This window comes from Ipomoea triloba, chromosome 15 (assembly GCF_003576645.1).
Source record: "Ipomoea triloba cultivar NCNSP0323 chromosome 15, ASM357664v1".
Lineage (NCBI taxonomy): Eukaryota > Viridiplantae > Streptophyta > Magnoliopsida > Solanales > Convolvulaceae > Ipomoea > Ipomoea triloba.
In genome coordinates this window covers 9,702,264-9,715,913 of record NC_044930.1, presented here as the reverse complement: position 1 = coordinate 9,715,913, position 13,650 = coordinate 9,702,264, and the positions used below count along the sequence as shown (strand labels likewise).

General features: G+C 32.9%; 1 protein-coding gene across 1 annotated transcript; it reads right to left on the bottom strand.

The window, feature by feature from the left end:
- Positions 1 to 3,127: 3,127 nt before the first annotated feature.
- On the bottom strand, positions 3,128 to 7,766 carry LOC116007588 (probable E3 ubiquitin-protein ligase LUL4). Its single transcript, XM_031248304.1, has 4 exons — positions 7,048 to 7,766; positions 4,586 to 5,087; positions 3,535 to 3,649; positions 3,128 to 3,349 (listed from the first exon to the last, which is right to left on the bottom strand). The coding sequence occupies exons 1-4, from the start codon at positions 7,572 to 7,574 to the stop codon at positions 3,342 to 3,344; spliced, it is 1,152 nt and encodes a 383-aa protein (XP_031104164.1). The 5' UTR covers positions 7,575 to 7,766; the 3' UTR covers positions 3,128 to 3,341.
- Positions 7,767 to 13,650: the final 5,884 nt, after the last annotated feature.

The following is a 13,650-nucleotide window of genomic DNA, read 5'->3' as shown; positions in this document are numbered from 1 at the left end:
GTAAATTAAGTGGGGGGCAAAGGCGTGAAGATAGGCGCAGTGAATTATTGAGAGTGTCCCATTGTCCCGTATAAGACGTGCGCTTGTCGGACTAGGAGACGCAGCACATGCCCAGATAATGCTTCTTTGCTTTTCTCATTTCATTAGCTACATTAGCTGTTTATGATTTAGATGCAACTTATTGTAACGTAACAATTTTGTGGAATTGAATGACAAACCCATACAAATTTGCGACATTCTTCTCGTGACAAGAGAAAGTAGTTCCATATATTCTCGTACTTTTTCAACCCGTTTGATTGACATAAACTGCACTTCAATTACAACGTAGTTTTTTTAACAGTCTCAATTCCAATACTTGGTTGGATGTGAATTGTAATTTCCTCCATTTGTTAAATCAGAATTCATGCACCCATCGAGAATTCCAATTATTCGATGGCAGCTGAGAAATGAAAAAACAGAAAAATTTTCATTTTACCCACCACCATCATTATTATTATTATTATTATTATTATTATTATTATTATTATTATGATTATTGATCTAAGGGAAGGGGACCCGCCTTGGCTATTATTATTATTATTATTACATAAAGGCATTTTAATCTTTATACCAATTCTCTGTTTCTCATTCCCAATAATTCAATTCCTCATTTATACCAAATAATGTAATTTGAATTTCTACTTTATTCCACCTTATTATTTTTTCCACCAAATTACAATTCAACTTTCCCTAATAATTCTTTCATTCCAACTCAACGCCACATTAAATGTTATCAGTAGTTTATCACGCAACATGGACCATGGTCTATGAAATAATTGCATACTTATTAACCATTTACCCTCCAAAAAGTGGAAAATTATACTATGAACCACTGGTGAATGTTCAATGTTCATAGTATTGTAAAAAAGTAGTGTTATCCAGTATTGATGATTGGGCATGAACAACCCCTTACGAATTGAAATGTGTGGACCACTGTGATTCAAAGCTAATATAATGTTACATAGTGAAAATTTATTGTTATTCTTACGTTACCCCAAGTACAAGTAAGGTAAAATTTTATTTTTGAAGAAAAAATGTACAAAAAATTGAAAGAAAAAAAACAAAAATAAAAACAGAGGTTGGCCCCTCTAACAATTGATAGTGAGTTGTCACTTTACAAAAATACATACAATTTATTTATGAATTACACATATACCTAAATCAAAAGTTATCTACATTAGTTTTGTTGAAAACTATTGCTATTCTCACGCTATCTCACAGACAAGCAAGGTAAAAACCTCTATGTTTGAAGGAAAATGACAATTCCTTCGAAAATAAATACTTCCATCATGTGTCTCCTACTAATTGGACAGAAAGAAAAACAAAAACAAAAACAAAAAGCAGAAGTCGACCCTCGACAATTGATAGTGAGTTGCCACATTACAAAAATATACACAATTTATTTATGAATTACAAATATATCTAAGTCGAAAGCTATCTACATTAGGTTTGCTTCTTGAAATCATAATTGCTAGTCACTCATCCAGTGATGGCTGTAAGTCAACGTTGTCATATCCTACTTAAAACCAATTAGTGATAAATATGTGAAAATTAACCGTTTAATTACATCCCTTCACAGCGTCACGTCTCGAATCGAGTAGGGGCTAAACTAATGAAATTAAAACTTGCACGAAAGTGAAATATAGGATTGGATTTGTGGGAAAGCAATGTTACAACAAATATTGGAAGCAAAGAAAGATTGGTGCATTAAACTAACGCTACCAAGTCCCAACCACCCTCTTAAGGGCGAAGAGATAACAACACTATATTGTTCAACCTTGTGAACTTATTTATTCAACATTATTAATTTGATGTTGACTAGTAATGTACCAAAAGCTCCCCGGCCTAGTATTATTATGAAAGCATGCCTTTCATCTTTCAACTTTTGATTATCACTTTATCACTTTTTTTTTTCATTCTAAATATTATTAGAAATATTATTGTTTTCAAAGCTATTACTAGAAAATATAGTTTACATTCACTTTACTTAAAATAATTTAAAATTAAATCCCATGAAGTTGATAGTTACCTAACATCTAAACTAAGATAGTCGTTTCACTTAATCTTTAATAAAATAACAAGTTAATACAAGTAAGGGTCATTCGAGTATAATGACACCGACATGTTTATTCATAAACTATCAATTTAACCACTCATGATCCTTTAACTTTCAAATTTAACCATATACAGTCATTTCGTTAGTTTAAATAAAACCAATGACAGTTACAAATCTAAAAGTTGAAGAAGATTAACTTAAAAGTTAAAGGAGGTTAAATTTGAAAGTTCAAGGACCACAAGTCATTATATTGAAATTTTAGAACTAAACGTGACAATATCACTATACTCGGAAGATCCTAGCTAGTATTAAATCCCATGAANATCATACAAGCTTTTTTCCCTACAATGACAATATATAATAAAAATATCTTCTCTTATAACTCATAAGACATAACTCAACAGCTTAAAATAAGTTTTCATAAGTTTACTTGGCTAATAATTACTCGATGAAAATTTTGAGTATTTGGGAGCCTGTAAATCTGTAATGGAGACCCTAAAAATTGGGGTGAAACCCTTTCAAGATATAGAGATGAGCAAATGACTTATGAAAAAATTGAACAAAATCAATGAAAAAAAAAAATTGCACAAGAATTGGCCAAAAGTTGTGTGTAAATACAAAAACAATAAACAAATAAATATTAATAATAATAAAAAAGTGTGTCAACAGTCAACAAGACAACACTAAAAGATCTCTAGTCTTAGGACTGATCCTTGGGATCAGAGCTGGATTACCTTTAACTTTAAGGCCATGCAGAATTGTCTGTGTTCCATTCAGACATTCAAATGTTTTCAATAGATTCTTTGTTCTTTCAGACACATCCCCAGCCTTTTGTCAAATCATACCAACAATAATAAGCCAAAACCTTGATGCACTTTACTTGGGAAACACATATTCCACTGCTTTCATGCCCAATTGCCCATGCTACTTCACTTTTCTAAGCCCAAAATTTAAAATTTTTTTTTCATCTAGAAAAGCCAGCAACTTTCACACAATTTCAATGGAAACATTATAAGAAAAAACATGTCCAAGTGAAAGATGAAACTGTTTCAAAAGGATGTCAAACCAGAAAGAATATGAAGATATTTGGAAAACCTTTCTTATTCATAAATTATATACAATCCCTGTTGAATTTGATAAGGCACCTTGTTACAAAACTATGATGAAAACGGGCTAACGCCAACTATTATTCTTTTGCAGACACATATACAGGTTTTGCCTTGCCATATCCGAGCTTATTTTGATGCTAGGAAGCTGATAAAAAAGGAAATGAAAAGAGAATGGTAAGTCATTGATTCTTTGTTTGATTTGCAGGGACGGGAGAAATTGTTCGTTCTATAGACAATGGATTTAGCATGGTATTTGCTTAGTTTGTCATAATGGCTTAAAAGAAAGTGAAGAGAAATACGTTATGTAGTGAACATTCAGGGAATAAATACCTTCATTAGGACCTTCGTTAACCTTAATCTCCAGAAGTTCTTCAATGGGTTGGCGGCATATTGGGCACTTATTTGATTGAAGCCTCAAAGTTTTGGCGCAATCACTGCACAAACACTGCAAGACACACCAAAGTGAGTCACAAAGAGTTTATTAAAGATTAGAGTTAGAAAGAAATAGGTATTACTGGTTGGAGAAAGTGAGATATCAAATGATCTCTCCAAAATCCCCTTATTCCTCAACAATCACTGAAGAAAAAAATGAATCCATATTAAGGAAACACAAAACTGAACATATTTTCTTCAATGTGTCGGGATGTGTGGTGAGGGAGGTTGTTTCACATCACATGAATCCATTTTAAAGCAAAACTGCTCGGTATGGGGATTATATTCTACATAGTTCATCTACATACATGGATTTGTTCATCTACCAGTCTACTCCCCACTTGAGCCACAAAATAAGGGGAAAAAAGGAGAATGAATTCCTTATTCTGCAGGAATTGCACTTTGTTCTTGAAAACACAGTAAAACACAATAAAGCAATCATTTTCCAGATATTATACCACTCCTCATTTGCAAAAGAAAAGCACCTAAAAGAAATCTTTTTCCACTCAGATTCCCAAACAGCCTTGGGGTATAAATGTTCACAAATGCTTCCTAAGTCTGATCATGGGAACTCAATGTCTCACCAAATGCCATCCATCAATATTTCGAGATTCTTCTGTTATTTTGCTCATTATTTATCAGCGACCTCCTTGTCATCTTTTTATATATAATTTCTAACTTATCAGAGAGGATATAGATGGGAGATGATACTGATGAATGGAAGAGTTTTTGGAGGGCAATAAGAATAACAATAATGTCTAAACTTCTATAAATTGTCGTCAAGGATATCTAATAAACTCAATGAGGCAAAAAAAGGGCACCTGTATAGTAGCATCAATAGAGGTATTCTAGCAATTACATTTCTACATCTAAGAGACATTATATGACATATCTTTTTTACTGAAATTACATGTAAGAAAAACTGCAGGAATGAAAATGATAGTCTTACCATATGTCTACAAGGCAAAACTGCTGTATCCTTCGGTTCAGTCATGCAAATGACACACTCTTTTCCCGAGTCATCACTGATGGCTGCCTCATCTGGTTTGCTAATTCCATAAATTTCTCGCAGCTCATAACGGACCCCCTCAACCCATAAAATCTGCTTGATTACTTTCACTTGAAAGTGGTCCTCGTTGTTCTTCTCTATAATAGCCTCCGTGATCTGTGCATTCGAAAGTTTGTTAGCCTGTTGCTCATTAGGCTGTTCATCCGCTGAAGTTGATGCACACGACTCTGCTACTATAACTAGCGGGAAAGCATTTTCTCCAGGAATGGGCTTTGATAGGTCATTTATGTCAAAGAAGCCCAAGTCAACACCAGTTCCTGAAGGCTGGCAAAACTTTTGGCCCAATCCTTTTTGGAATGGTACTCTCACTGGCTTTATCTCAGTGTACACTGGAGTGTATGTACAGTCGGTCCCTCCCTTTGCAAAGTAGAAAATGGAAATACTGCAATCACGAAAAAATTGGAAGTCTATAAGACAAATATTATTTGCACACAGTATAATCTGATCCAAAAGGGGAGATAGTCGATGGTGTGGGGTTGGGGTGGGAGTGAATTTTCAAACTATCATTTTATTCATTGATAGACCTAGAATACAGTGAATTATCAATTCTTTTATATAAGAAGAAATTTATATGAACAAGTAGAAACTTCTCTCATGCTAAGATATCAACATACGAGTAAAACTGGTGAGGATACTACTGCTTACGACTTAGCAGCGAATATGGTCCAAACTAGAAAGAAATTTTCTGTAGTAGAAGGACTACCCTCTACTAGAAGTGACACAAATGGTTTCTCATCTATTGAAAATTAGACAAAATTATATTAATCCCAACTATTAGAAATGAGACAAAAATAGTCGTGTTAACAAAGCATAAACAAATGGCCATTTATATCCAATTTTATAGCTAATGAATCATTCTTGTCCAATTTAGAACTTGGAAGGAACAAACAAAATTGTCTATATACTTGATGGATCAGAAGTGGAATAAATTCAATTCTAAACCTCCGAAGAACTTGTATGACTTCATATGACTAGAGCATTCACTTCGTTCTAATGTTTATACTCGAGGGATCAAAAGCAGAATTAATTCAATTTGTAAACCTCAAAGAATAATAAGCTGTATCTCTCTTAAGGTCGTTAGAACATTCACTCCCTTCTAATGTTTAAGGACACCGTTTATAATACCACTTCACTCCAGAAGGCACACTGGATGTTATGACTTCATACCCAAAACATGATGCACAGGAATACAGTGCAAACTTTTCCCTGACTTATTGTATCAAAACGAGATGATTCTGGACTATGCCAAGGTGACTACTGAAGATGGATTCCAGAAAAGAATTGAATTTACAATCAAATCCAAACAGAAGTCCAGCTAAAAAGAATTAAAGCCAGCCAATCAATGCCACATAATCATCACAAGAGATGAATGGTTAATCACTACTGTGTCAATTCTTCCTCCTACTACTACTACACAATCAACTATCATCCACTTTGGCACTAATCCGAATGAAAGGTAAGTACTTCCTCTAGTCTCTAGATTTCAAACTTAAAAAGGCTTAAAATCAATCAATAAGCTTATTTTACAATTATTTTGAGTCATTAAATTCAACCTTGGATGTAAAGGTATGGCCTTTCTGTTGTCATAACTAAAGGTACATTGGCACACAATAGCATTCCAGCAGTCTAGCATAAAGATGGAGATTTAAGAGCCAATTATTCGTCTTATACTCTTATTTCGCAGAAATCATGTAACATGATCTTCTCCATTTGACAACACTCAACACTCACTGGTAGGCCCTAATTACACCATTGACGCCTAACCTGGGCAAAGTTCACCTTCTGATTGGATCAAATGCCTGGCAACTTAAGCAATCCCTTGCCCTCTCGGGTGATCTACCTTTCATCCAACCTATATGCTGATGAGCACCAATTGCAAATTTCTTTTAGATGTTCATACAGATAGAAACTGTTAGGATCAAGCACAGCGCTCACCACTATGCCAAAAGCTATAGCTCGTAGTGAAGACACAACTTTATTTCGCCACATTTTCAGCCACCTGGCACTGGTCCGCCAACAATTTCCCCACCAGCCTTAACTGCATAATTTTTACTGACTCGAACCCTTGACCTAGCTCCGATACCATTTGGTAGGATCACTACACCAAAAACTATAGCCTAACAATCCCTAGCCACCTGGTGAAGGACTTTGGCCCTTACCACCATCCAACAATTACTATGCTAATCCTAATTAAGCATCGAACAGAAACTATGTCAACCAAGAACCGCACAAATCAAGCTAAATTACTGAATTTTTTTGAATACAGCAGACAGCACTCGATCAAATATCAATTTAAACATCGAACTGATCGAAGTAACAAGAAAACAAATTCAAAATTATACCTTCCATCCACCAAGGCATCGAAGACAAATGACACCAAATGGCAATCCTTATTGTTGTCATCCACTTGTAGCTTTATAGTATCCTTGTGGACATTTATATCATTCTTGATCTTCTTCGCGTTCTGGTGATCCACATATGGCACAGCCGGCAGAGGCAGCGGCACGTGCTGTGGGGGCCGGTAACCGGACCAAGCGTTAGGCAGGTAATAGGGAGGATGATAACTGCTATGGTAGATCACCGGTCTGTTGGGGTAATTGTAGCCGTAATTGAACTGACCGTTTGATTGAGGCGGGTAAGGAGCAGGGATCAAGCAGTAAGGGTTTTGGGAGGGCGCAGCGTAGGGTGCGTTCGCTCCGTAAGCAAAACTTGGGTTTGGCGGCGGCGCGTGAGATGAAAGGGGCGGCGGAGGAGGAACGGATGAAGATGATGGTTGCTGTGGCGGCGGCGGAGGCGGCGGAAGTTGCGGGAGAGACGGTGGTGGAGGCTGGTGGTGTTGTTGTTGTCGTTTGCTCAAGGAAATTCCCATTTCCGGGTGGCGGGCGGCGGCGCGTGGTGGCGCGTGAGAGCGACAAAGAAAGCGAAGGATACGTGTAATGAATGCTTAAGGCGGAAGGAAAGTAGGCTACAACGCGGCTTGCGTTTTCTTAAATTTTCTAGTAAGATTTTTGGAAATGTCAAATTGTCAACGATGATCGGTGTTCGATCAATCTATCCACACCGAAATCTAAGTTGCCCATCATATCATATTTAATAATAGAATAATGTTACATACCTTTCTATGTTTTTTCTTCCGACTTTTTTTTAAAATCTAAATGTGACATTATCTAATTGATTACGTTCTTTTAGTATTTGATTATTAATTATAGCAATGTTGATAAAAGAAAATCAACAAGATCAAACACCAAAATAAATTTTATCCAAAAAAGTTTAAATTTTTAGATTATTACAAAATATGTTGAAATTAAAATTTTAAATTATTGTAAAATATTTTAAATATTATTATGTTAATTACAAATATTTTGCTAAATTCATCGTTTTCATTTAATTTTATCAAGTGTCTTCAATTTATAGATTTATGTTTTACAAAATTTATATAAATAAATGAATAAGTTGCATTTGAATTTTAAATGTTTTACTATGAAGTTATTAATAATTATAAACCGTTAAAAGGTTCAAAATGTTAAAAGATTGTATAGATTATTGGGTTGTAAAAAATCTTAATTGTTAAGATAAATTTAATTAATAAAAATATCTTAAATATTTAAGAATTAAGCATATCATATCCAAAATAATATGAGAGGCTACCTGGTGATACATGATGGTAAACTGCTTGAGGAGTTGGGGTGTTAAATCTATCATTTAGTAAACTATGATAGCTTCATTAGATTCCCACATATTCTGGCCATGGAGTAATTTTAGGATAATCTATGATTCTCTATGATTAGATACGTGGCGTAAATTTATAGGACGGCTTACTAGGGTAGACCTTGAGGAGGATGAGGCTGAGCATGAGTGAAAATCCTCATAATTACGCATCCGGATTATGCACAATATTTTCTTTTTTAAAAAAAATTAGAAGATAATTGAATCAGGTTTTATAGAATTTTACAACTATTTCTTTATGATATGAGAACATAGAACTACCAGAGGATTTATAAAAGGCATACTATTTACGTTATTTAATCATGGGTTCAGTTTGAAACAGCTTTTATCTTATATTTCCCTTGAACACATCTGATGATGATTGAAGTTGGCTTCTATTCGACTTAAAACGCATCTGATGATGATGTAATAACCTAAAACTTGCTTCTATTCACCGCTTTTGAATTTGACATTCCGGTTACACTATTTTTGAAGTAACCACTTAAAGTTCATTTGGATTATATATCAACTATGATGTTCTTGGTTTGGTACAAGTTTTGAAATTTATAAACTCAATAAATTAACTTATAAAGTATTTAACTTAATAACGTATTGACATACTCAATTTAGGAATTAAACCTCTAACTTTAAATTTATTTACTTATAGTTCACATGTTATGTATTTAGAACAAAATCAAAAGAGCAAATACCAATTTTGGTCCCATGACTATTAGCAAAATGACAATTTTGGTCCACATGTTTAATTTTTACTAATTTTGGTTCCACAACTATTGTTTTAGTACCAATTTTCATTCACGGCTATTGTTTTAGTGCCAAAATTCATCGCGCCGATCACTCATCCGTTTAAAACATGCAAAAATCTAAAATTATTATGGGTATTTTTGTCATTTTCAACTTAATATCTCAATTTGAGCATTAATAAATGGATTTAAGTCCTAAGATTGATCAAAATTTACAGTTTTCCTCCTCATTTTATCTTAATTTGAGGAGAAGAACTGTGAATTGTGATCAATCTTAGGGTTTAAATCTCTTCATTCATGTTTAAATTGGGATATTGAGTTGAAAATGACAAAAATACCTTTAAAAATTTTAGATTTCGGCACATTTTAAACGGATGGGTGATTGGCACGATAAATTTTGGCAATAAAGCAGTAGTTGTGAGACCAAAATTGGTACTAAAACAATAATCGTGGGACCTAAATTGGTAGAAATTAAACATGTGGATCAAAATTGTCATTTTACTAATAGTCATGAGACCAAAATTGGTATTTGCTCAAATTAAAATTAATTGATATGATACACCTCTAATTAACACATTATATTTATATACTTATAAATTTAAGTTTATGCATTTGCAATTAACAAATTATTTACTTACTGCAATCAACATGGAAGGTAAAAAAAAAAAATGTCATGCCAATTTAAACAAAATAACATCATTTTTTTCAATCATTATTGTGTGGACCATGGTCCGCACAGCTGTGTGGACCATACTATCAAATAATGCACATTCAATATAAAAATAATGTACATTCAGTATAAAAATAATGTACATTATATTCAGGGGATATACATTATTTTTGTACTATAAAAATAATGTACATTCAGTACAAAAATAATGTACATTTAGTACATTAAAAATGTACATTTTATCATGGTCCACACAGCTGTGTGGACCATGGTCCATACAATAATTTGCCCATTTTTTTAATAGGGTCCAAAATATAAACAAAACTCGCATTGTATGGGCTCGGCCCACTGGGATGGCAAAGAGTTCTAATTATATGGGCTCGCATTGTAATTATACTATTAAATATAATAACTTGTATATTTTACTCTTCTTCTTCTTTTTTTTTTTGTACACTTACAAATTATTTTCAACTTTATATATATTTTTTATTTATACATAATGTATTAATTATTCATATTATCTTATGGATTTAATTAATCAGGGTGGTCCGAATTATCAAATCCAATAATTAAAGAGTAAGGATAATATAGCAAATGACAAATGAACTAGATAAATATATGTCACGGTGATAGAATTGTATTGATAATAATGTTGTAGGATGGTTACAAGGAATGTGTAATGTTATTAAAATAAGACTTCTGTTTAGATCATATAGATGAAGATGTCCTAACAAGACAACGATGAGAACTGTATGAATTGTATTGAATGAGACAATGGCAATGATACAGATTCCAAGGATATATATAATGAGAGATTAGAATAGGGAGTCATAATTTGACTCAAATACATAGAATCTTAATACTCTCCCTCAAACACATGGTGAGCTAGTAACATGTAGATTGTCTTTAAGAAACGAAAATCTTTAGTAAAAATATCAGCAAGTTGATCTTTGGTTGGAATAAAGTTGACTTTAATATCTCCAGAAGCAACCCTGTTTCTAACAAAATGGTAATCAATCTATACATGTTTGGTACGAGCATGGAAAATCGGATTTACACATATGTATGTAGCACCAAGATTGTCACACCATAACTTAGGAACAAAAATATTAGGAACATTAATCTCACACGATAATGACAAAATCCAGATTACTTCAGCACATCTGTTAGAGCTTTATACCCTCTAGCAACATTTCTTTGTTTCTTACAAACCCAGGACACAAGATTGAATCGAATTCTTGGCCAGGCTGTCCATATTAAAAGTACAATATAATTACTGTACATGTTAAAAATAATTTTAATTACAACAATAATCCACAAAAAAAATAAAAAATAACAACAAAAAATAATTCGAAACTAAACAACTCACATATAATGGCACATAATCGGATTTCTAAACCCATTGGAGTAGCTCAAGTAGCAAATGAGTTCTCTTTGTAAAAAGAATCATGGGATAATTCAGGAATTACCCTGACCGTAAAACGGACGAAGAAATTAAAGGCCCAGACCACGATTTACCTTTTAAAAAATCGAATTTCTAAATGTGCTCTTGACCAGTTGAACACCCTTCTCAATCAACTTTATCAAAAAATATAAATCGATCAAAAAAAACAATAAAACAGGTTTATTGGACATGGAGTTTTTATATTCCATAGTTTGGTGGGTAGGTCCATAATGCCCCATGCAATGTCACTCTCAGTTCTGGAAGATATAGCAGAAAGGAGCTGAGGATATTATAAAGAGGCTAGAGAGAGATCAGATTCCCATTCTAATATCATTTCATTAGATTTGAGATTGGTTGTGCTGTTTGCTCCCTCTTTGGCCCTTTGCTAATTTTGTAACTAAGAATCTCACAGCTTAGCTTTCATCAACACTCACCCCATCTTTTAGTATTACTGGAACTACAAATCAAGTGATGATAACATTTGCTCCTGTACTATCATTTTTATCAAACTAAACAAGTCTAATAGAAGAATAATAACACACCTACTCTCATTTTTAATCCCTACTGAAGCGGCTTAATTGATTCATCCAGAAATATATAGGCTCTTTTTAGTAACATAGTTAACCTATCAGTCAATTTTAGCTTATTTGATCACTATTAGCTATTTGACTTGGTTAAACAATCAATATAAGTGTTTGATTAATTAACTTTTTGTAACAATTTATTGCTCCAAAACGCTAAAATTTTAAAAACTGTTCAAAACAGTTTTTTTTATCAACTTTTTGTGAAAGTCATTTTGAATGTAATCAGCTAACAGCTAATTTATCAAACATCTTTCTACAATTAACTAATGCTATAAACTAGTCAAATCCTCAAACCCAATCAACTATCAGTTATTTACCAAACACTCTTGTAGTTTTTATTCATCTCTTTTCCCAATCATTATATTTTGAACCACTGACATCTAAACCCATTTTTAGTATACATACTAAACTTTCAATACGTTAAAAATAAACTTTTAGCATACTAAAAATGAAAATTCATCAATGGTCCACCTTTCAATATGGACCATGATATCCACAGTATAATTTATCATCTTTTTCTCCTATCAATAAAATTATAACATGTAACGAAAGTTTTACTTCATATGAGTTTTTGTATCAAAATGCTACTCTTGTTGAGTGTGATATTTGTGAATTGTTATCTTCAATTCGTTTTTAAGTCATCTAATTCGATTTTATTAATATATAATATACTATGATTCCCAATCTAAATGGTGCTCAAAAATCAAGAATTTCGATGAAAATCAAATCATCTTAAAATGAGATACAGAATTTATACCAAATCATTGGTATTAATTAATAGTGATGTAGCTTGATTCCTTTAATTATATAGACTCCTATAGTGTGCTCATAAATCCAGGGCAGCCATTGACTAAGCTCAACTTAATTTGCGGATCCAAGTAATGAGGTTATTGTTAATGCTATACTATACAGCTGTGATTGGTTATAGAAGCTGCGGTGCAACTGCAATATAATAATACATAAAGAGTCACAATATCCAACGTAACTCAATAATTATGACATGAATGCCTAGGAATATCTATCACAAATTATTAAGTCACAGAGATAACAGGTATGTATATATGACAAAATCTGGACAGACAGGAAGTTGGGCCAATCAACTAATAATTTGGGATCTAAGACAAGAAAAGGGACACAACCATCCAAAATTTCCCTGATAACTAGACAAAGACTACACTTCATAAGTGATAACAAGAGAAGGGACAGAATGAAGTACCAATAACCATTATTCATCAAAAACAGAAATACCATTATATTTTCAATTATTCATATCAACTCCTCGCACATGCAATGCGGCCTCAGCTCAATCATGGATTACTAAGAATCACAATTTCAATCCAATCTCACTCTGTATGAAGTGAATATTTTTAAATAATAGTGGATGGTGGATGATAGGTGAGTTTAAAAAAAAAAATAAACCTACAGTAGATGGGGTAAAATGCAGAATTAAAATACAAAATTTGTATAGAATCCAACCTAACCCACTATATATGCATGTGTGCGCACATATCAAATGAGAATATGGTCATCATATAAAAAATGAGGATTGATTTCAGCTGTCCATCATGATTCATTAATATATGATTAAGGGGTTCTAACAAAATATGTGGTCAATTTTATAACTATTAAAATTTTTTAAATTTTCAATATTTATAAAACGAATCCTATTTTTTTTCTTATTTTTCTATAAATGGATGAATCAGATTAGTTCTCGCCTTTTACGTGGGAGCATGTTCTAACATGAACCCTCCCCTATATATATATATATATATATATATATA

Excerpts from the sequence above, each read along its gene's own strand:
- LOC116007588 (XM_031248304.1), bottom strand. The coding sequence starts at position 7,574 with ATGGGAATTTCCTTGAGCAAACGACAACAACAACACCACCAGCCTCCA. Across the intron at positions 5,088-7,047 it reads GATGCCTTGGTGGATGGAAG|TATTTCCATTTTCTACTTTG; the intron begins GTATAATTTTGA and ends TCGTGATTGCAG. Across the intron at positions 3,650-4,585 it reads TTTTGCCTTGTAGACATATG|TGTTTGTGCAGTGATTGCGC; the intron begins GTAAGACTATCA and ends TGTGTCTTGCAG.